Genomic DNA, 25229 nt, shown 5'->3' on the forward strand with positions numbered 1-25229 from the left:
TATATATTATTTAGTCAACTGTATACATAATATATTATAGTCAGATGGGTCTGACCATTTCTAGTGCTGCACTTATATCTGATACAATAAATGAACTAATGAATTCAAGTGTCACATTTTGTATATACACTTAATGTATACAGTTATTGCTTGAACACTAGTGAAATGACACGTGGAAATGATATCTACACAAGAATTTTAAATTATGATGGTAACGTTCTGGGTTTTGATTTTGAATGTTTGGAATGCCATCTTGAAGTAAGTAGATTAAAAGATAAACCATTGTGTGCCACTTTCCACAGTAATGGTGCCAGTAACAGACTTAGGATTGATACACTGAGAATGACCAAGTACACCTGTTAAGAGAAGAAAACAACATGTCACTTCAGAAGAATACATTATATCTAACATGTATGTACTGTGCATGGCAATGACACTCACAAAGGACCACCTAATGTTTAGACAACTGAACACTAATGCTGTCGTGTATTTGGAGTCACTTAAGGTCAGCAGAATGCTATTGGATTAGATGATCCGATCTAAGAAAATTACCTGATACTGAGATTAATTTTGATGATTTTATATTCTCAGCCATTGTTAACTGAATAATGATCACAGCACTGTTACTGTTAAAGGTCCACTGAAATGGAAAATTCACTTGCCATTTTATTGAATAATTAGGGCTAGGCGATAGTGGATTTATCAATGTCTAAATGATTGTAAGGCACTGTTCACGATAGACAAAAGCATAACGATAGTGAAAATTCACCTACATGTATTTTCTACTTATTAGCTACCTTCAAAGAGATATGCAAGTAGGGATGTTACTTATGGATATGTTTTCACTATAGTCGGTTCGCATTCCCCTGAGCCCTCATTTCTTGTTAATACTGTAACTCTTGTTACATGGGCCAAAAATTTAGTAGCACTGTGAAGCCTTTTAAATGCTGGAACTATTTATCAAAAAAGTCCTTTGATAAGGGCTAGAACAAGTGAGTTATGAGGCTTTAAAAATATACCATACATTACGTATGGACGATTCAGACGCACAAGCATGTTTACAACATGACGTGCTTCGACCACTCTACTGTTGATTTACAGTCCCTATCAATGTCAACCCCATCCCCCATCCCTGGGGGTCCCCATACACCTACTGGGAATTTGACATCTACATCTTGCCCCACCCCTGGGGCTTTTGACTGTGGCAGTTTGCTGAACCAAAAATTATTTTAATAGATAAATCAAATCCCCTATAGAAACCCCCCTTTCTTAGCCCCAGTACTGGGAATTCAAATTTGACACTACACTTTGTCAAATCCCCTGTATTTCCCCCACCCTACCCGGGAGTGGGGAATGACATTGATAAGTGTATTAACGGGCGTTCTCTAGCGTTCTTCACAAGACCAGCGTAAAATTCACAAACTATCTCCTGTAGGCTTGTAACTAGCTGCAGTACAAGTTCTTACTGTGTTTCATGTTGATATGGTAGATATGACGTGAACTGTTTCACCTTATTGTTAGCTAGGTCAAGAAATCTTCTTTAAGTCTCCAGTTCCAGTTTGTTAGGTCAGGTAATCCAAAGCCACTGTAAAGCTTTAATTATAGATAGAGGCTATTCGTCCGGTTCCGAACGCCGATTTTACCAAGCTATTCGTCCGGCTCGGTTCACGTAAATAAAAACTTAGACAAAAAAGAGTCCTCAAGCGAAAAAAAAAGTTATGACCTGTCCGGGAATCGAACCCGGGACCTCCAATGTGTGAGGCAAGGATCGTAACCACTGTGTTACGTGGCTCCCAGCTACCCACTTCTCTTAGTTTCTATCTTATATACGTCATTCAAGAAGAAACCTATATAAGAAGAATACCCAGTGAAGAAGAAACCAAAGCTGAACCCGACCCTAACCCTAACGCTAACGTGACGTTTGCCTGTTAAGCACAATGATGACTTTCACTGTCTGTATGAAGGTAAGTTTTGGGGTGAGTTCGAGGCGAGCTAGGGTTGGTCCGGCTTTGCCGGGACGCTCGCTTCAACCCTAGCTCGCCTCGAACTCACCCCAAAACTTACCTTCATACAACTAGTGTGTTTGATACTCGAGTTATGGGTGACACTGTCGGACGAATAGTACCGGACAAACAGGACCACGCGATCCGAACCGGACGAATAGCCTGGTAAAATCGGCGTCCGGAACCAGACAAATAGCCACTACGTTAATTATACAACCAAGTACTAAAGATAATACAAAATGCAATTAAAATTATGTCATTAATAATGAATGAATAAATGAAATATAATAATGTTTGAGAAAACTACGAGGCCTAGAGACATGAACTAAACGGGGATAGTTATACAACCAAGTATTAAGAATAATACGAAATGTGGTTAAAATTACATCATAAATAAATAAATAATGAATTAATAATTAATGTTTGAGAAAACTACGAGCAGTGGCGTAACTAAACCCGGGACTACCCGGGCCCAGGTGTCAGCAATCAAGTCACGCCCACGGAATTAGCAATAGAGTAGTAGAAAAGACTATTTCACGGAATAATTGATCGAGACCTTGACAACAGTACACATTTTTGGCTACAAAACAGCTATATTACCTTTCGTTATTGTGAAATCACTTCAAACTGCCAGGTTATCGGTATACCGTATATGACCGTATAGAAGCCCGGGCGTTTATTTCCTATAAATCATTTTTGACCCGGCGTTTAAACGAGACCGGCATTAATTTGGACCCGGGCGTTTATTTCTTACTAGCCACTCGTTGAGAATGACAGGTGCCAGTAAAAGTACCTACGAAATACGAAATCCATAGCCCATCACGTACATAAATCCATTCGGACTCCTCTGCTGGGTGAAACATTGGAAGTCGGGCGGAAAGATGACAATGACCACGATAAATACGCTATGGCCATCACCAGAAGAGAAGGCATAGTCGAACAAGACAAGACATCATAAGACTGGTGACGAGACATCACTGTATAGTTAGCAGCTGACACGAGTTTAGAACCCCTTTCAGTCCATATCATTAACACCCCGGCGTTTAAATGAGCCCCGGCGTTTAAATGAGCCCCGGCGTTTATTATGACAGTCCCCTAGCTGTACCCGGCGTATATTTGAGCCCCTGAGTGTATTTGAGCCCGGCTTTAATACGGTCATATACGGTAAGCGCATCTAGAAGTAATTATCATGTCGATAATTTTGCTACTTGTGAATACGACTTGAGCGATACGACTTCAACTTATTGCACTGGGCCCTGGTGTCGGTACAAGTCTAGTTACGCCACTGACTACGAGGCCTAGAGACATAAACTAACCGGGGATCAATTCGCCTGTGAATGGAGGCACAAACGTATAATCGTTGTGCCTGTTCGTGCTAATGACCTTAACAAGTGGGTGTCATGTCAGCTCACGCTGTAGGTAGATCTGCGACCGCGGTCAAAGTCTTGACCAGGGAATATTTCACCTTGACCCTTGACTTGTAGCGTTTATCGTCTTTTACCTGTGACTTGAGCGTTTCTTGTCGAACTTTTGACCTACACTTATTTCTCTATTTTCCTATACGCACCTGCACTTGTAACCTAGCATAATATTTTCTTAGTGCGTGCTACCAGCAGCTGGGAGAGAAAAATCATTATAATTACGGCAAAATGCCTGTTGGAGCTTTAAAACATCTTCTTGGAGATCCTTACTTCTTGTGAGTTACGTATAATCCCGTAAACTTGATAATAGCTACGTATAGTTTTCAATTGTGGGTTTCGGACCTTCCGTATCGTCTTGACCCTTTACCCACTGTAAGAGCTATTTAGTGGCCTTGACCGTTGACTTAGAGTTTGACCACGGTCGCAGGTCTACCTACAGCAAGAGCCTGAGTGACACCTAGTCTCGCGTGGCCAGACCGCTTTTTTCTCTTTGTCATTGGGTAGGGAGAAAAAAGGGTCTGGAACAGTTCGAATCCCACACTCGTCCTGGCACTCCCCAGTTAATTCGGGGGTGTTAACCAAAGAAACGTGATGCGTTTTCAAATAGTAGCCGCTTGCGTCAATCAATTTCAAGCGCGTATTTATAAACCTATCAGCATCTAAAGCTGCCTTTGAGGCGATAATAGATTGAATCGAATGTTAGTTGTTTAGGTAAGCTAAGTCTTTGTTTATTGTTGTGCTGTGGCATTCTTGTTACAATGGAGTTTAAGCGCATGGGTTGCATACTTGTGATGTAGCCTCGTGACGTGTCAAGACGATTGTGGGATTCGAACTGTTCCAGACCCTTTTTTCTCCCTACCCAATGACAAAGAGAAAAAGCGGTCTGGCCACGCGAGACTAAGTGACACCCCCTTGCTTAATGTACGTGTAATTCTACTCGTACGTTCTATTCTACTCGTACGTGTAATTCTACACGAACGTACGTGTAAATTCATACTCTCTGATTACACTTCAGACTACAGGACTAGATTGATCCAACTTGGTATGTTGCCATTGATGTATATTTATGAAATATCTGACATCCTCTTTTTCATCAAATCACTTAAAACTCCTACAGATAAGTTCAATATCCTGAACTATGTAAGCTTCAATACTGGTTCTACTAGATCTTCTGGAATCAAACTACACCACAAGACAACCCATACCAATGCAGCTATGAACTATTTTTTTCGCCTACCTAGACTATGGAACTCTTTGCCAATAATTGATCATACACAATCACTAACTGTAATAAAACAGAAATTGAAGAAAATTTTATGGAATCATTTCCTAGCTAACTTTGACAATTCATGATCACTCTGTTGTTTCCATTACCTTTGTCCCTGTTCCCGTTGTTCCAAGAATCCTGCATCTAACAATTTTAACCACTTGTAACTAAGTATGTAAATGTTAGTGTATAGTTATTTTTTAATGTATGTTAGGCTATCAGTGTAGGTCACTGGTAGACCCTCAGAATTATTATTCTGTAAAGCATTATTATTATTATTATTCTATATAACGCCCAGTACCACACCTATGCTTTAATTTCAGATTGTGCGAGTGATTGCAGGAAAGCCAGAGGCCACTTTACACGTAAACAACAAGGTTACAAGTATGTTCAGGTGGCACATTGAGTTCCAAGTCGCCATGCCAGGTGCCAGTGGACATGTTACAGGTGATGACTGTCGTAGATAGCTGTATAGAATGTCAGTGGTGTGGGCTGTGGGAACACTCGCAGTGCAGCGGTCTTCCCACTGATGTACTAAAGGTACTTGGTAATGTGCCATCTAATGTAGTGTATTTATGCAGTGTATGCCAACCTAAAGTCTCATTAGACACATCAGTAATTACTGGCTGTCCAGTATAATTAAAATAAAATAAAATTAGCTTTAAAGTTTTTTAACGATATAGAGCAGTTTCAGCACGTGATTAAAATTACGTAAACCTTACCGAGACGCCATTTTGGTGCACCACCTGATTGATACGAACTGCGAATGTAGAGATTGTCAAGCTAGACTGAAGGTGTCCCGACGAAGCAAAGGAACCATACAAGGATAAACTATGAATTATAGGTGGGGTCGACCCATCCTCAGCGATTTTTGAATTTAGCAGACGGTTTTTCCGAGTTTTTCCTGCCTGTTCTGTGGAATCCATGACACCGGCCGTTTGTTACTTTGTTCTAAGGACTAGTTTTGTCACAGCTGAGCAGCATAAAGCGTGGAAAGGCCTTGAAGCCTATAACCAGTTTGTATGCTAGTGGTTGGTTATATTAATTACACTGAACTGGAAAGTCACTGGCTGGGTAAGGTATATTTCTTTATTGAACCATAGCCTCTGATTGAGTAACTATCTTCTTACATGTACAGTTCATTCTATACACATACAAAGTTGTAGTTATATATTATGTGTTGTATAGGTTTGCCATTCACAGATGATGAGTGAGACGCCACTGTGCATGTGGAAAATTGTAGAGGAGACAGGTCATGTCTGCTATTCACGTTGCAATTGCAAGGCTGGCCTTGGAGAAGTCTGTACACATATACTGTAGCAGCAGTGCTTTTTTATCTGGTTCACACAGACAATTTCGAGGAAACAGGAAAAACTAACTTGTGTTTTTGCCAAGGTCCAGAGAAAGGATCCACAGTTGGTTGTGACAACAGTAACTGTAATTGGTTTTACTTAAGCTCATGACTGTTCCAAGGGGAAAGTGGTACTGCATGCCCTGAATGTAGAATTTGCCACAATTTCTAAAGGAAAAGGCAACAGTAAAAAACCACTTAAGAAGTATGTGAGGCATGCCATATTATTTGTTATACAACCATTCATGTAAAATAAAATATTTACTGTACAATTGTCCATTAATTTTAGTTTGAGTCACATACATTGATTAAAGCACAGCATACAAGGATTATTCAATCAATCAAAGGTACTTTTTCACCTTTATTTTGTCTGATCAAATGAGTCTGCAATTATAAGTGCTTTGAAGAATTGGAAACCTTTGCTGGACAGCTAACAACTGACACATTCCACATGTGTGGGACATTAGCAATAGTTATACAGTTAGCTTAACCTCTGCTGCTGACTGTTGACTCTTTTTGTGAATGCAGGAAGGTGCAACATAGCTTGCATGGCTCCCAAACAAATAGTAACATCAAATCCACGGTCTGCCAACATTATATTCCCTGGCAAGAGTTTCTTCAAAATACCAGTGTTCTGTTAACTATTTGTCACTGACACAGTGACACCCTAAACCTTGACAATCTGGTAGCTTTGTCAGCTGGCAAGGTCCTTCTCACACAATCAAATGTAGCCTTCAGTACTCCTAAGTTAGGTAAACTGGCGTGTGCTCCAGTGAAATCGTCACTCACGGTATCAATGGATTCCACAGGACAGGCAGGAGGAAACGAGAGGAAAGCTCGGAAAAACCGTCAGCTAAATTCGTAAATCGTTGAGAAACTGGTCGATCCCACCTGTAGTTCATAATTTACCCTTGTATCGCTCTTTGTTTCATCAGGAAGGCCTTCAGTCTAGCTTGACAACCTCTACATTCGCAGTTCATATCAATCAGGTGGTGCACCAAAATGGCGTCTCGGTAAGGTTTACGTAATGTTGATCACGTGCTGAAACTGCTCTATTCAAGAAAACCAAAATACATTAGACACCAAGCTCCAATAGTTAGAAGAAAAGTTGATGAAGACTACTGAGGAATTTAATTCATGACTAGATCAACATATCAAGAAATTAGGAGAAAAGTCTGCAAGTGAACCAACACCAGTACCTGTAAATAAACCACTACCGACCAAATATAACAGATAGAAGTTGTAACCTGATTATCTATGGTATCAAGGAAAGCCCAAGTTGTACCTCAAGATCTGATCGACAGAAGCAAGACCTTGATAATCTTATGTTCACATTTGCATCAGCTAATCTCCCAACTCAATTGTCCTCAATTAAAGACATTTACCGACTGGGAAGATATAAGCAAGATCAATCACGTCCTAGTTGGTCAAGTTTTTAAGAGTCTTTGATGTTGATGTTATCTTATCTAAATTCCAAACCCCCATAGTCATTAAACCAGATATGACGAAAGAAGAAAGAATTGTTGAATTGCTCCTACTGCGTGAATGATGGAACCTTATACAAAATGGAACTGATCAAAAACTCATCAAAATTCGAAATTCACAAATTTTTGTAGGTAATCAACTTCATGGATCTGTACAAGGCTCACAGTTCCAGGCATGCCAACATACCAGCTCCAAGAGTTCATCTAACAATGCAATTTCTCCACCTGAAGAACAACCTCAAATGGAGTATGATACCCCTGCCAACTGACTAGATAATCACTGTAGATCTACCCCCACATTAAATTTTATCAGTTTAAATTGTCGTAGTGTAAGAAATCTATCTAAAAGAAATCAACTCACTGCACTTATTACTGAACACAACATTGATGTTATTATAGGATGTGAATCACATTTAGACTGTTCCATTTCTTCATCTGAGATTTTACCATCTAACTTCAAAATTTACCATAAAGATCGAAGTCTTGGAGGAGGCGGAGTATTTATTGGGATTCATAACCATTTAAATGCTACAGTTGAATCATGGTTATGGGTCAAAATTTTACTCTCTGAAAGTCTCCCTGCAGACATGGGGCCAAGTACATGAGTACTTATACTTAAGTACACTTAAGTACAAATTTGAAAGTACTTGTACTTTACTTAAATACTTTCTTAATTTCCCCAATGTACTTGTACTTATACTCAAGTACTTCACTAAGCACTTGTATGTACTTGAGTACTTAAAGTACTTTTAAGTACTTGTAAATACTGCAAACATTGTACGTAGTTTGTACATAGTGGGTGTACAATGAGAATAACAAAATTGTATGAAGGTGTAATTTACAACTACTTGCGATTCTTCTACTGCCTTTCCCAACCATACTATGTATCATGTTGCCACAATTAATGATGTCATAGCTTTCTAGTAAACAAAAACAATGCTGCTGTTCAAGGCAGTGCATGCATTTTAAGAGTTTAAGAGAGAGAATGGTTGACAAAAACCAACCCCCCTAGGCACACTTACATGCTACAATACACTGAATACAGTGTATATTTTACTACAGCAAAATGTACTTGTACTTTACTTAAGTACTTCCAGCATGTACTTGTACTTTACTTAAGTACTATCTTGATTGCTGCAGGAGTACTTGTACTTGTACTTGGAAAATTCAAAAGTACTTGTACTTTACTTAAGTACTTTTAAATGTACTTGGCCCCATGTCTGTCTCCCTGTATATATATGTTCTTTTTACAGACCACCTAATAATGATCAAAGTCCACTCAACCAAGTTAACAATGCCATTGCAACTTTATATGAAAAAGAATCCCCCCAAACTAACTTAATTGTTGCAGGAGACTTCAATAGACCAGATATCATATGCTGAAGGTTATGGCCAAGCCAAATCTAGCCCATTGTATGGCACTGCAGTGAATTATTCCCTATTAGACCTAACTAGTGACAACCATCTTGAACAATTAATACAAGAGAATACTCGGCAGAACCACATACTGGATCTTGTATTTTGCTCCAATCCCGCACATGCCTCCAATGTGAAAGTGGTTCCTGGTATATCGGATCACGAAGCAGTGTTTTTCTGCTTCAATGCAAGCCCTCTAATCTATGAGAAAACTAAGCGGAATATTTATTTATATGGTAAAGGTAATTTTGATGCAATAAAACAACACCTTCAGTGTTTTCAAAACTCATTCCTATTAACAGACTCGCACAATAACACAGTCCAAGAAAATTGGTCTCTTTTTAAAAACGAGCTAATAGCTGCCATCAACCTCCACATTCCTCAAATACCTGTTAAATTATCCCACCACCTTCCATGGCTCAACAAACATCAGAGTCAAAATGAAACAGAGAAAGCAGTTGTATGATAAAGCTAAATCATCCCAAGCACCAGAAGACTGGGCAGCATATCGCACTATTAAAAATGAAATTACTGCTGATACAGTGTATAAAACACTCTCATACAAACTATCAGAACAGACTATTTGACAATGAAGGCCATGCATCAAAAAACTTTTGGAAGTATGTAAAAAATTTACGAAAAGACCGTGTTGGAGTTAGCCCACTAAAGGTAAATGGGAAAGTCTTGGACCTTGATGGTGCTGAAAAGGCAGATGCATTAAATAATCAATTTTATTCGGTGTTCACCAATGGGGATCTAACCAACTTGCCACTAGCTGACTTGGAACCTCACACCTCTATGTCAGATATCTCCTTTTCTATTGATGGTATAGTCAACTTACTGCAGTGCTTGGATGTTAACAAATCCCCTGGACCTGATGGAATTCCACCAGTTGTTCTTAAAACATGTGCATTAGAGTTTGCGCCAATACTACAAGTAATTTTCACACAGTCAATAACTACAAACTCTATTCCTGATGACTGGCTCTTAGCAAATGTGGTTCCTGTCTTTAAAAAAGGGGAAAGGTCTTTACCTAGCAACTACAGACCAATTTCATTGACCTCCATTTGTTGTAAGCTAATGGAGCACGTTTTGTACACTTCAATGATGAATCATCTTACTCAGTGTGGAATCTTGAGTGAACAGCAATATGGTTTTAGACAGGGACATTCATGTAAAACACAGCTAATTAATGTAGTAGAGGATGTTCAGAGAGCACTTGACCAACAGAAACAAGTAGACCCCATTATGCTCGACTTCCGAAAAGCTTTTGACACAGTTCCTCATCAAAGATTGCTATGTAAACTAAAGAAATATGGTATTGGTGGTCAGGTGCTTGAATGGATATCACTCTGGTTAACAAACAGATTACAACGTGTTACTGTTGATGGTGCTGCATCTAAGTGGGTTCGAGTTAAGTCTGGAGTTCCTCAGGGCACTGTACTGGGTCCTCTGCTGTTTCTTATCTACATAAATGATATTGGATTTGGTGTTTCTTCAACGTTGAGATTATTTGCAGATGACTGTATTCTGTACCGTGTGATTGATTCCCCAAGAGATAGTGAGATATTACAGCAAGACCTTAATCTAATTACTCAATGGTGCAAATGCTGGCAGATGAGATTGAACGTAGACAAATGTGTCAATTTTACAATGCTACAGATCTTTTAGTCCACTTCTCACGAGCTATCTTATTGAGAACCGTACCCTGAAAAGCGTCAATCAACATCCTTACCTAGGTGTGATGCTTGACAAAACAATGTCCTTTATTTCACATATAAACAACACTGTGTCTAAGGCATCTAAAGTACTTAATTTCATCAAGAGAAACCTTTCCAACTGCCTCCAATCAACTAAAGAAGCTGCATATCTCAGTCTTGTTCGGCCTACCTTAGAATATGCCAGCACTGTATGGGACCCCTATCAAGCAGTTTACATTACCAACATTGAGAAGATCCAAAGAAGGGCTGCCCATTGGGTACTAAATGACTACAGTAGATACAGCAGTGTAACATCATTGCTCCAACAATTGCAATGGCCCACCTTGGAAGAGAGACGCAAGAAGGCTAGACTATCCCTGCTCTACAAAGCTAACAATAATCTTATTGCACTTCAAGTACCACCATACTACCAAACACGTCCTACTCAAACAAGACTTCATCATCAATCTTCCTTTATACATCCGTTTACCAGAACATCTTCATATATGAACAGTTTCTTCCCCAGAACAATTAAGGAATGGAACACATTACCTCCAACGACAGTAGCATCCAATTCATTAACTATATTTCAATCTAGCATCTAATTAACTAATCTAATTGTAAATTATTTCTTTTTTTTTTCCTGGGTGTATCAGCAGTGCTGCCTACCCAGTTTGATAATAAATAAATAAATAGATGAACAAGATTAAGAGTATGTTAATATGATAGTTGTTGTGTATTTGTAGTACTTCTGTTCATCCTTGCTAGCTGAATTATTTCCATCTCCAGTGTTCAGTGCCAATAATACATTGCTGCATACAGTTCTATGGTATAAACTGCATCTCCTGTATGTTCTACAGTATTGTGTTACATACAGTATCATTATGCCATTGCCACACCATTAATGTACTGGCACTCAGCTACCAGTAGTTTTGCACTGGGCCTGGCAAGCCATTGTGTGGAGAGAACGTTAATGCTGGCACAGTTTTCAGCTAATAAGTTTGTGTGCGAAAATACATAGCTCTCAACCTGAAGCCTTTCAGTGTCAGGAGTGAGATCACTTTGTCACAGAAGCACAATATCTCTAACAACCAGACACTCTCTTGGATACGCTGTGCTTTGTCGTTTTCACTATTACGTTCTGCTGTACTGGCTATTTGTGGGAGCAGAAAGCTACAGTCAACAGAGCTCCCTGCTGTCTCCACTGAGCTGCGTTTAGTGGAAAGTTGTATTCTTGTTGATCAGAACACTTGTGGTTTTGTTTGCTTGTTTCATTTCATTTTAATTTACGTTGTTTTGTCATCACCATGCATTATTTTACTTTGAGACAAAAACTATAAACATTGCCATAATTACATCCCATACAACGTGATTGAGATAACAAACACTGCATACACAAAATGTGCCCTTATGCTGATAATTGCTGTGTGGTTGTGCTAGCTGCAGTTTATTTACCTACATACTGTAAACTATTATTGTGTCTATACATAGTTACAGTCTGCAATGCTACCACACAATGGAATTGTACTTTTTCTTGGTGGCATATCCTTTATTTTCTGGTATTGGATTTTTATCCTATTGAAGGTACTGCCATCTTTCACAGTGATCAGCTGCATGCAGCCATTTGTTCTCCAAAATTCAATTTCATCTTGTAGTATATCATGTTATCATTTTAGGACATATGGCCCAGCTCATATTAAAAAAAAAAACTCAGATAATAGTTTCTAGTGAAATACCTTGCTTCTTTAATCATTGCGGTCTGCTTTTGGAAACTTCAGCAGCCATGCATTTCTCTCTTATTTCTTAACTATTTTACAGTATGTAACCTAAGTAGTTATGTTACTGTAACTTTTAGTTAAGTAGTCATAATTTTACTTTAACTGTAATTTTAGATTAAGTAATTACAAGTAATGTAGTTTTGGATACTGGCACAGGATACCAGTATTCCATCAGTGTAACTTTTACATAAATATTCAATAGTTATACCACGGCTGCGAGGAATTTGCTGATATATACACCCAAAGCCCAAGGGCTGCGGGTGTATAATATCAGCAAATACCAAGCAGCCGTGGTATAAGTGATATATATCACTTGGGGCGCACTCACCTTATAGGTGAAAGAACTACGGAGAACTCATTCCGTTTGTTTTATACAGTAGCATCTGAAGATTAATCGTGGTTTTAATAGCGTGAGATAATAACCATCAAAACGTTAGCCATATGTTAAAACATCATTAATACATTACTATGCTTCAACTCATTGTTACTCATAGTATTACTTGTTACATCTCGCTTATCACTAGCTACTCGTTACCTTGTTCGTTATGTAATATTATTATTTCGCTTGTTACTAGTAACGAGTTAATACAGTGTAGTTTCCAAAAATAACTTAAGTTATATTACTGCATTTTGCAAAGCAACGCGTTATATTACTTCAACTCGCAAATTGTAATATATATTATGTAACGCGTTACCCCATCTCTGCCCAACCCTAACACTAATACTACTTGTCATGTCCCTTAAAGTCAACTACTCATGGCAACTACTAAAAGTATCCCCTAAAGTCGACTACTCGTGGCAACTACTAGATGCATGCCCTAAAGTCGAAGAGAGATCTACAGTAGGATGCTTTTGAGCTTAATATTACATAAGGGTCATGAAAGGTAATGAAAAGAGTAAAAACCCCTTTCTTTTGATGCAGTATGCACGGTTTCACCAGTCATAAACAAGCAAGTATAATGAAAAATTATGAATTTTAAATTCGATTAGGGATCAACATCATAGAAAAAAGTTAGGAAACAAGGGAGGTCGTCTACACCTGCAGATATACTAGTGAACATTTAATCCCTAATTCAGTGATGGGTAGTGGTGAGGGGTAGCCAGCGCCCACGCAAAAACCTAACATGGTGTACAAGAGTCCCAATATTAAAGTATTTCAAAAATAAATATATCTGTAAATACAATGTAATTCTAATTTCGATTTTTATCGTGATGTTTTTACCTTGAGTTTTTGTACAGGAACACCTGAGAAAGGGATCATAGGACTTCAGAAGAGACACAGGTGTACTTTGCACTGTCAAGTTGAACCGTTGTATAGAGCGGCGACTGTAATTGAATTCATGAACGGACAAAAACAAGAATAACATATCTTGTACGTGGTTCAGGATTTCTAAATATTTATTGGATTTCAAATTGGATTTCTCAGATAGTGTACGAGAGTCCCAAGACGTTGGCTACCCCTCGGGTAGTGGGTAGCTATAGACTGAATTAGAGATTAAATGTTTACTAGAAAGTTCACTAGTATATCTGCAGGTGTAGGCGACCTCCCTTGTTCCCTAACTCTTTTTTCTATGATCCCGAATCGAATTTAAAATTCCTAATTATACTTGTACTCTAAAAGAGCAGTCAAGAATTACGTATCCCACTAGGGAGGGTCTATGAGAAGATTTGCAAATCCAACCAATTTTGCTCAGATTGGTATTGATCAAAATTTGGACCCCCTATTTTGGTTCCCCCGAGTCCAAATGTATCAAAACATTTTGACCCCCTGGAACAAAAATATTTGAAATATATGGACCCTCTGAAATATTTTATCCCCCTACAAAATTTATTAACACCATTTGCATGTATTCAAAGAGGGGGGTCCAGATATTTCAGCTGGTAGAGGCTCAGTCGCGGGGAAGCAGGGGTAAAAATATTTTAAGTAAGTGAATTTGTTCTCTCATATATAGCAAAATTTTTTTTGAAAACAGCTAAATAGTGGATATCGTACTTAACATGGTAGGACTCGCTATACTTGTCATTCCCGTTTTGAGTTGAAGCTTAAAGATACCACGTGTACAGTAACTAGCTACCTAGTGAGATAGTAGAGGCAGGCTTGGCTCTAGCGTAATGCCTGGCCCACTATCTCTTGGTTGAGTAGAAAATTGATTAGTTCGAGGCTTGGTTTGCTACTGTATTTTCTTCGCCACCAAAATATTTGGATGGGGAAAATTTGGCAAATTCATGGTCAATCGCCAAATTTTAACGGCGCCAAAGTTTCCCTCCGTACAGTATGCTGTAAAAAAGATTAAGGTACTGTAATAAAGCCACAGTTGGCTATGACTATTTCATTAGGGTAAGTAATTGTTGTAGTAGAATATTAAATTCTGGTTTATACTAACAGTGTTTCAGAAGTGTATGCTCTAGGCATGCCAAGTGGTTTTTGTTATATTGTACTATATGGTTCACTTGGTTACAATGGGTGCTATTATTATATTTTTTGGTGCAAAATATAGTCCACTGTTAATGTATGAATGAAGGAGTATCACTGTACAGTGTAGCTATACTACGGAGCCTCAATTATAATACAATAGTATATGAACATTATTATAGAGATCTACCAATCTACTATTGGATTGTAATGATATATTTGAACCCCCCAAAAGTTGACCCCGCAGTCCTTTTTTTCTTGAAATATTTGGACCCCTCTGAAATATTTTATCCCCCTATAGAAAAGCTACCAGCATCATGCGCTGTACCAGGGGTCCAAATATTTCAGCTAAATTAATTGATTCTCACCCCCTGAAAACCATGCAAGCTATATACAACCAACAGAAAAGGACTCTACGAGATTTACATAGTCAATGACACTGATTTCCAAGAATTTTAGTATCATAGACAGTCCCCTCTTATCGGTTGGGGGAACAAATATTTCACTTGATTCTTGAAATATGTGATCCCCCTTTCAATATAAATGCAGATTTTCATCCTGGTCAATTGTCATTTCTTTTATGCATAGGCTGCCTCTGCTGACACTTTGCCCACTGCTATCAGTTTTCTGCATCGATCCATGCAATGTGATGCAAAGTGCTTTTTGGTTGTCCCTTGTCACTATAAGTCAGTAGAGATACACTTACAGTACCATCACACTAAGATGCTAGCTACAAAGCTCATTGAATTTTTTTTTTAACAAATTTTTCATTTGTTCAAGTATATGCAGACCTATAGAACTTCTGAGCTATCTACTGAAGCACAATTCCAATATCCATACTTACAACATGCAGATACATGTATTTTAAAAAATGCTACTGTATGTTAGAATTGACTTACCCTCTGGACTCCGTACATCATAATTATACAATCAGCCCTTTCCAGGAAACAATCCAAAGTAGACTACCTTCAATTGCAGCAGACGTTTAAAAGTAGCTACCAAGTTACTATGAAACAATTGAAATTACAGTGCTTGGCCACCACCAGCCAGTCTCCGTGAACAGTCTTCTAAATTAACAGCATCTTCCACGTTGTTAGGAAGATGTTGGATGATGCTGCCTGTAAATTATTTAATCTTCAGAAAGAATTTTCTAAGCTCAGTCATGCAAAGAGTGGGTGTGGACTCAGCCAACCATACTTTGTATTTACTGTTGTAAGTAGCTAAATTTTATTTTTGTAACCACACCATGTCCACACAGGTCCCTTATGCTGTGTTCCTGTTTGGTCACATGCGTCCAAAGATTTACCTGCCATTTAATTTTTTTCACATTCTGCATCATTTATCAATGATGGTTTCGTCTCTTACGCTTTGGGAGTGTGGGGAAACAAATAATTTCATTTGAAATGTTTTATTCCTCCTTCTATTAACTTCTTTATTATGTAGGGAATTTCACTTGAAATTTTAATCCATTTTTAAATGTAAGGTGACGCTGCAAGTGAGTTGGTTTATATGAAATATTTATGGCTACAGTACCCCAGAGGGTGTGGATCTACTGTCTATATAGTATTACCTTTTAGTTGGTAGCTGACTCCAGGCGTCGAATCGCTGAGGGGCGTGGCACTCCAGTTCTCGCTTCAGGCACAGCAATTAGTGATCTAATTAATTCAATACGGTGTGCGCTTTGCTAACAATTCGCCAAATTTATTTCGCCAACAGTGATATTTTGCTTGATTCGCCAAATTTTCCCCCCTCCAAAGTTCCCCTCCATATGGTAATAGAGCATACATTTGCTATGGAATTGAAATACTCTAATTAAACAGTCAATACATTAATGACAGAGACATTCCTGTATATACTGTTGAAGTAATCACATAAGGAACCAGTCGACAGGAAACATTACAAGATTTTTCACATTCAGCATTTTTACAGTAGTTTCAAGATTCTGATTCCCTGTATTTACTGCTTACTTACAGCAGAACACAAAGTGATGGTTACCATCAAGGAGATACTGAATGAGAAGAACAGGGCTTTATAGCATTTAACAACATGTAAGACCAATTGTACAGTACTTACTGTACCACCCTAACCATCTTAATATGTATTGCAAAGGATGATAGGAATAAAGGTTGGTAGGAATTCTAAGTACTGTAACAATAACTGTGTTACTGCAGTAGGTCTGATTGCTCTATTTTAGAGCATGTGAGCAGTGGAAGATTTCCAATACACTTGGCACTGACAGGTATGTTTCAAACTTTACTTTGTACAACAAGAATATCTCTTTCACATAGCATACATATATATACTACAGGGTTTGTAGCTGTATACAAAATTCACATTTTGTTGTTACTCACTTCTCTGGTTACAATTCGTAGTCGCCTTGCTCTACTACCAAGAACAAGAGAGAATTCACTGACTTGAGCTAGCCCAGTAGCTATAATCCAAGTATGTGACCTGCGGTAGCCTTGAAACAGTCCTACCACTAGAACAGCCAACAACAGCTAATGAAAACAATACAGTGTAATACATGACATACAGCAAACTACAGGTATACTTATCAAACTATGATTATATTTTACAATATGCACAGCTTTCAATTACAATGCAAGTAGCACATGTCATTGTACCTTGCCTCCCACTACTAACAATGTTACAGATACCAGCATACGCCACTCTGATAACAGGAAGGTGGGGAATACATGGAAACCTGATAGAATAGAGATATCAAGGAAAATATTTATCACATACACACATGAGCGCACATGCAAGTCTCACCTGCTGAACTGAAGAAGTAGCACATAAAAAAATTTCTCACTGGTTCAACAAGCTCCCTGACATCTTTTGCCAGTGACTGACCCCTGGAACTGATTGCTAGGCCAGCTAAGAAGCAGCCAAGCTCCATGGATGCACCCAAGAGGTGAGAAATCTACCAGTAAGTGAACATGGCAATCATTTATGTACAAGGGCTGATAAATTTTACTTACCCAAGAGAAGAAAAAACAGGTCGCAATGGCTCCAATTAATATAGACTCTTTCTTATTAAGAAATGAATTCAGTAACCTACAGAAGAATAATGTTGCACCTGATATTATTGTTATTACAGCAATTACACTAATACTTCATATAACCACATTTATTGTAGATACACCATTATGGGGTGCCATTTGTCAAAATTAGGCAATAGATAATAACCAGTTGGTTTATAAATGGAGAACTGTTGATACCATATATATAATAATATATATTTGACAAGTTAAAATTTTTGCAATTTTCATGAGACTGAAAATACCAGGTATTCCAATATACACCTCTGTACAAGTGCACACAAACACAGAAAATGATATAATTCCATACAAACCTGAACAATCGATCTATGACAAGCAGGGACATCAGTCGGCACATCAGCATGAGTAGTATTAAGGTACTACATAGAATGAAGCCACCTTTGAGTAACTCATCAAGGGCTTTACTGTTGTAGCTTTGCAGACAAAGGAGTGGCATCATGGCGATCAATGCTCCAAGTTGTATGTCCTGTACAACCAGGATACCCATCAAAGAATCAGCATACTCAGCATCAGTCAATGAGGTACCTTCACAATAGATAAGAAAGACAGCAAATTACAGTAGAGCCCCAATATTACTGTAGGTCCAAAAGATCTGGAGGTGGCTTTATCAAGAGTACATAGTACTCTTGGTTTTATTAATGAGGTAATGAAGGACAGTTTACCTAACTTTGCCCACTGGTCTGCTTAGCATAAGTACTCACAACTTTTGAACCAACACATTTTGTCAACATCGGATGTATTTATTTGTGCTTTAAAGTACTTGAATATCTTGGCTGCAGCCAAGTTTGGCTTTTCTGGGCAGAACCTTGTACTTAGTTACCAAGTTTCAAAGTTGTGGCTGGAAAGAAATCTGTCACTATAAGGGTGCACAATGTTATCAAAGCTACATGTAAGAAAATGGAGTATTAGAGTAGTACATCCTTGTACAAGTACCAGCTTGTACAAGTACTAGCATGTTGAAATTCTAGTATCACCAACAATAATGGATGGATTTCTATATTGGAATGTGTATTGTACAGTATGTACTAAAGAGCAACTGTTAATGATCACGTACTGGCATAAGGAAGTGAGAAATAAAATTTTACACTAGAGATTATTGGAACGACAACTAACTGTAGCAAGATGCAACAACATTCTATTGTCAGATGCACAGTGACTGCCTATCATTGGATAGTGCATACATACATGTGCTATTGTCTACTCAAAGTATCAACCATAATACATGTTCAGAATGTCATTACATTTTTGCTTCCTAAAATCATACACCTGCACTTCACCACACCATGATAATTAATTTTATGCTGTTGACAGGTGAATATAGTGGGAAGTAACAAACTTTAGCAGCCGCAATGTAAAACACATCACTATCAACGTCACATCCTACAGTTGTACTGTATCTAGCACTATAGCTGAACTATATACATGTACAGTTTATATTTCAGCTGTTTTGTACACCTTCTATTTGAGCACACATACGTGTGCACATGAATGTACACAATAGCATATACATGCATGAAGGCTACATAACTGCTACTTGAGATTATACATGAATTATGCATGCATATGTATCAAGATAATTATACAACCACTGCGTAGCATCAAACTGTATGGTATGGTGCAACTCCAATGTAGAAGTGTCAATTACATGGGACATTATATATATTTTTTGTTTTTAAACACAACACATACAGTAGCTGTACCCACTAAACCGTAAGCAACACCAATTACATTTAGTTATCAAGAGATAAGACAGGCAATATCATGCTGGCCAGCTCTTATTGTTCTAAAATCTGCACACACTGTAATTAAACGGTAACTATGTACACATATGGACTACACACATTGTACAATATGTGGCAAACACCACTTCAAACATACTCTCTAGAAATCTTGCAACAAGGGGGGTGCTAGACAGAGCAAGACAAGCAGCAACAAACAGCCCATGGAGTGGATGAATTTCAAACACAGTGCTGGATGACATGCCCAGTATAATACTAACCAACATCATCAAGTTTGCTCCATACACTGAAACTCTCCAAACCTATAGCAAACAAGGCAGGTCGCTAGGACACTATACAAATCATACACTACATATATACACTTCCACTTTATAAGCTTAATCTTATTATCAATGAAACTATCTCTGTAAAGAACAACTAATTTGTGTAGTGGTACTATAATACATACAGTACATCCGATGCATTCTGCAAACAGAAATAAATCACAAAATATATGGAGCTAAGTTGTATTCATTGCTTATCTATAACTCAAGGAAACACGGATAGAATAATAGCATCAGGTATCACCAAATTCTGTGGAAAATTACATCACCTGTATTTAGTTGCACAATGTACTAAAAGTTTGCTCAATGGTCATGCAAGGATCTTAATGCTCCAATGACATGCCAATATAAAATTGTATTGGTAACCATGTGCTGTATCACTCACCAAGCTATATAGCTGAAACACTTCTGTACTCTAATAATTGATTACATATACAGTCAATTACAAGCATGCAGTTGTTCTTAAGATGACTGCAAATCAATAAAGTAGTGCATTACGATATCTTAAGGGACTAATTATCAGTGTAGCTCAGAATCATCATGGTGTTAGTTAATACTAATTATCAAGCTTAGTCCGTGAGTCCACCAAATAGATTAGTGATTATTACCATCGTGTACATACAACACATACATGTCAATGCACAACCTGTTTACCTTTCTTAAGTTATCTGGAGAAAGATCTAGACCCACAACAAAAAGAACAAAAATCACACCAAGCTCTCCAACTGTTTCAACTTGCACAACAGACTACAATAGCAAATGAATATTATTGTATATTTCATCCAGATAATAACTCAATTACCGTCACTACATTATAGCCAGAAGGACCCAGCACCGTCCCAGCTATCATGTATGCTAAATGAGATGGCACTCCAGTATGGGCAAACAATGCTCCTAGTACGAAACACAGTAGAAAGATTATGATAAGATCACGAAGTAGTGCTTGATCCTCCTGGGAGATGGTCCGATCACCAGGTCGTGATAGTACAAAGTAATTGTTAAGGGAATCAACCAGTACTGGTATGGCTTCATTACCATCATTTCTTACCTAAATGTAAGGCACACGGGTTCTAATACATAATTACTGCATACAAGTTGCACTATAATCAACATGTGCTTACATACCTCTTTGGCATTGTCATGATCATGGACTATGAGCCGATTCAGTTTTACAACTGTCTCCAATTGTGCACCTTTTACATCCAATAACCGCTCAAACGTGTTTTCTTTTAATTCCTTTTCTAGCTCATCCACTGCATGCGACAGTGTCACTAAGATGTCATTCAGAAACTTTCCAGCATTAGCTACGCTGACATTTGAATGCTTACTATTAATCTCTTTCTCTAGTGACAAAACAGCTGCATAGTTCTCTTCAGCTTGTGCTGAAATATCTCTTAAGTCATCTAAACGCTGCTTACATGTATTTTTTATGTTATCTAGCAACTTATAATCACTGTTTACAGTACGATCCATGTCTTTTAAAGCTATGAGCAAAGTGAATTCTGCAGCTTTCAGTTCTCGTCTGAACAGCTCCAAGATATTTAGTCTTTCTTCTTTGTCTTCATCACCTTCAGAGCTGGCTTTAATGTGTACCATGGTTCGGTCTATGGTAGCAACTAAGCCCTTTTTCTTCTTCAACAGCAGTAGTAGGCCTTGACAATCTGACTCGTAGTTTTCGTGCAAACTAGTCAAACGAAATACATGTTCTTTGTCTATGCTTTCTTTGGCGAACACCAGGAATACCGAAACGCTCAAAACTTGAAATAAGAGATGCATCAGTAGCTTTCAGCGTTGAATCTTTAGCCCTACGTATCTCAGAATTGCATTCCACAATTACAGTTTCCAAGGTATTTTGTCCTATTTAATACGCACTATTGGTAAACTGGATTAAAACCCGTAAACGACAGCTCCAGTTAATGAACGTAAGTGAAGCACGCGAGGCCGTAGAAATGGATGAAAAAGACAGCGATATTTTAGTGCACTCTGTAAATTTTAAAAAGGGCGGGTGTTTTGTTGGCGAGATGCACAGCTCACTAATGAGTGGGTACGGAACATTTGAGTGGTCCACGGGTGTAAAATACACTGGGTATTTTGTTGAGAATAAGCGGCACGGATATGGTGTGCAAGAATGGCCGGATGGCTCCAGGTTTGAGGGTGAATTCGTGGAAGATAATCGACATGGCCAGGGCAGACATAAATGGGCTAATGGAGAGGTGATAATACAATCCCTAAATGTGCTAAGATATGCTTCACATTTAGGTTTACGAGGGAGAATACCAGTTTGATAAACGTCATGGAATAGGCACTTACCAGTGGGCAACTGGAGCCAAATTTACTGGAAATTTTCAGAAAGATATGAAGGAAGGACAGGGTGTGTATGTTGCAGAGAGTGGAGAAAAGTTTGAGGTGGGTAAGCTAGTGTTTGTGCAACTGATAATTGCTTTGTAATTTTGTTAATTGCTGTTACACATCCTGTTCAACAGGGCACCTACAAGCATGATGTCAGGGATGGCTTGGGTATACAGAGTTACCCTGGGGCTGGTCGTAGGCAAGATGTTGGAATATGGAAGGGTAATAAATTGGTAAAACTACGTTTTATCATACCTGAGGCAAGCATGTCATCCCTGTTGGATACGGCATCGTCTACAGCTTCTTTGGAATTACCTGATTTAAAGCACAGGGGTAAATATGGACCAAAAGGGCCACTGGAAGTAAGTTGTACACCTGTATGCATGTTTAATTACTATAATATATTTGATATTTTAGACTGGGTCTCAGGAGCTAATTCAGTCAGCTGCTAGCAACAATTGCCGTAAACTACGTGGTCTGTTACGAACCGGTGCTGTTTATGTTGATGTGGTGGACTGGTTAGGCCACAGTGCTCTCTTTGCTGCTGCTGTGAGTCTGCTAGGCACTAATAGATAATTCGTACATGAAACCTTAATCTATGACAATTATTTCCCAAGTTTTAGCTTTTACAAACTTTTCCCATGATTTTTATGCAGAAATTTGCACCCTGTTCATGAAGCAGCATAACGTTTATTGCATATTACTAGGAATTCTGTATGAAACAGGAACATATTTGATAGACGAATATCTAATATTGGAAATGTTATTTATACCTACCCAAGTTCGAGAATACTACTACCCATACGATTGGTTTGATATTGTAGTTCAATCTGAGTAGTACCCATCCATTCCTAACTTGATGAGTCACTCAAGTTTTACAGAGCTATTTACTTTAGGCTTCAGTAGTCTGGTACTTGAGCAAAACTGTACACTGCTATACTGCCAAACTGCAGAGTTTAAATATGAAGAGTGTTTTCCAATATAGTAAAGACTTATATCTACCTTAGAGTGCTTGAGATATATGTCAAGCACAAGCATACTTTTTGCTTTTTCACACTGCCTAGCACGGGAAAGCAAATCCGCTATAAAACTCTTAATTTTACACTCAAATAGAGCAGTCAACAAAACTACTTGATTGTTTTATGTTCACATTCATGATCAGTGCTTTTATACTTAATGGCAATTTTGGACTGTAATTTATAATATCTCTATTTATATTATGAATTCAAAATAATAACTAGGGGTTTTGTAGCAAAAACTGTTAAACAATTTGTAAGTGTGGACTGTTGGCTTTTGTTATCTCATTTTGAAGCACTCATTTCAATCACTTGCCAAAAATTTAGTCTTTTAAGATTCCGCATGTCCACAATATAATTACTCAGTGATATTACTGTATAGCCAGAAATTTTTGAGGGATGAAACTTTTGTGAATTTATGTAAAATATGATTTTTGCATTTTTTAATTCACAGAAGCTTAGAAAATGCTTTGCTTAGGTAATAGCTATATGAATGTAATCTCAAACATTTCATGTATTTTCGTGAAGCTATCATAAATGGCAAAATTTGCAAAAGTTTCATCCCTCGGCTATACCGTACTAATGGCTGTTAACATTGACAATGCTAAAGATCTACTGATGCTTCACCAGTCGTTTGGTGCATGATATGATTTTGGTGGCATGGTGTCTGTTTTGAAGGTTGCACTGTTTTGGAGTTATGTCAGAAGATACTTTTACAATCATTTTAATACTATATACACATCCATAAAATATTTTATTCTTGTTTGTAGATCCATGGACACTGTGATGCAGCTAATTTCTTACTTGATGAAGGGGCAGATGTAAATTTGCTGGACAGCGCTGGCCTATCTGCACTACTGGCCTGTCACCACTTGCTCTACAGCTCCTGCCATCCTCAACTCAAGGTTGAAAAAGACAGCTACCTGTAGTACATACATGCAATGGTTACAATTGTAGATTTTATGTATGCCCTCTTAATAAGCTAATTCATGTATTTGTATTCCAACAGAATGCTCTTCAATTGGATGAAAGAGAACAGATTTCACCATCTTGTGCTTCATCTTCTAGCAACAGTAGCACTACAGAGCTCATTTTGCCAAGTACTGCTGCACTGTTTCAATCCAAGACTGAAGATGGTGTTAATTTGAGAATGTCGCCAACTCCAAGTAATACATCTCTGCCTCGTGGTAGAGTAAAATCTCCCATAACTGAAGCGTTATCTCTACCTCTACTCCATTCAGCACATACCACAATTATAAGCCCTACACATGAACAACTACCAGTTAGATCCTTTAATACAACTATGGTGAAATTTACTTCACTTAGCAGTACTCTTATGAACAAAGGAAAGCTAAACAACAACTCTTTTGAAAAGAATATGTTAACAGGAAACGGGCCTGACAATATTGTGCCTAGTGATGACCAAATGAATGTTCAACTAACAACTTCAGATATTGAATTAGAGGAACAACCTATGGTATTAGAATCAGTTGGATCACATGATGAATTGGTAGTGTTACAGACCTCAACACCAGCTGAAGTGAACAAGAGAAAAAGAAGTAAAGATAGTTTTTGTTCGTCTGAGTTTGGCCCGATTATCAGTGCAGCACAGAGTACAGTGTTGCTATACAGTGCCACTGAATTGACTGGATCCTTGCTGATGGATAATTGCAGCTGTAGCTCTGAAAGTACCCGGATTGACCTACATGGAAATGGGTTTGGCTTTGTGTTTGTGTATTGTTATACACCATGGAATGCATGTACAAGTATACATGGTTTATTAGAATATGTGGACAGTGTCATTTCAGTGAAAACCTGTTAATCAGGACTTTTGAAAATGAGGAGACCTGGACACTTACCAAAAGTACCCCTAGCATGTTAATTGACCTTCATTGATAGTCAGCACA

The 25229-nt window shown here is 38.1% G+C and overlaps 2 protein-coding genes across 3 annotated transcripts in view; one reads left to right on the plus strand and one right to left on the minus strand.

Moving 5' to 3' along the window:
- Positions 1-138: 138 nt before the first annotated feature.
- Positions 139-21809, minus strand: LOC136240294 (transmembrane and coiled-coil domain-containing protein 3-like). 2 transcript variants are annotated; one of them, XM_066031238.1, is made up of 10 exons: positions 21083-21809; positions 20760-21005; positions 20612-20704; positions 19774-19936; positions 18189-18420; positions 17815-17890; positions 17606-17756; positions 17458-17537; positions 17185-17331; positions 139-356 (listed from the first exon to the last, which is right to left on the minus strand). In XM_066031238.1, exons 1-10 carry the CDS (start codon positions 21731-21733, stop codon positions 204-206), a joined length of 1992 nt encoding a protein of 663 aa, XP_065887310.1. In that variant the 5' UTR covers positions 21734-21809; the 3' UTR covers positions 139-203. The 2 variants fall into 2 exon arrangements, 1 of the variants encoding a protein (XP_065887310.1); XR_010693764.1 differs by having other exon boundaries at positions 344-356; positions 17185-17312.
- LOC136240292 (ankyrin repeat and MYND domain-containing protein 1-like) overlaps positions 21801-25229 on the plus strand; it is a 9226-nt gene continuing 5797 nt past the window's right edge. The window contains exons 1-6 of the mRNA XM_066031236.1: positions 21801-22170; positions 22217-22363; positions 22441-22668; positions 22724-22855; positions 24093-24227; positions 24332-25038. Coding sequence (XP_065887308.1) covers positions 21874-22170; positions 22217-22363; positions 22441-22668; positions 22724-22855; positions 24093-24227; positions 24332-25038 — 1646 coding nt within the window. The 5' untranslated portion in view covers positions 21801-21873. The remainder of the gene's footprint in view (positions 22171-22216; positions 22364-22440; positions 22669-22723; positions 22856-24092; positions 24228-24331; positions 25039-25229) is intronic.

The sequence above is a fragment of the Dysidea avara genome, chromosome 12, assembly GCF_963678975.1.
Source record: "Dysidea avara chromosome 12, odDysAvar1.4, whole genome shotgun sequence".
Classification (NCBI taxonomy): domain Eukaryota; kingdom Metazoa; phylum Porifera; class Demospongiae; order Dictyoceratida; family Dysideidae; genus Dysidea; species Dysidea avara.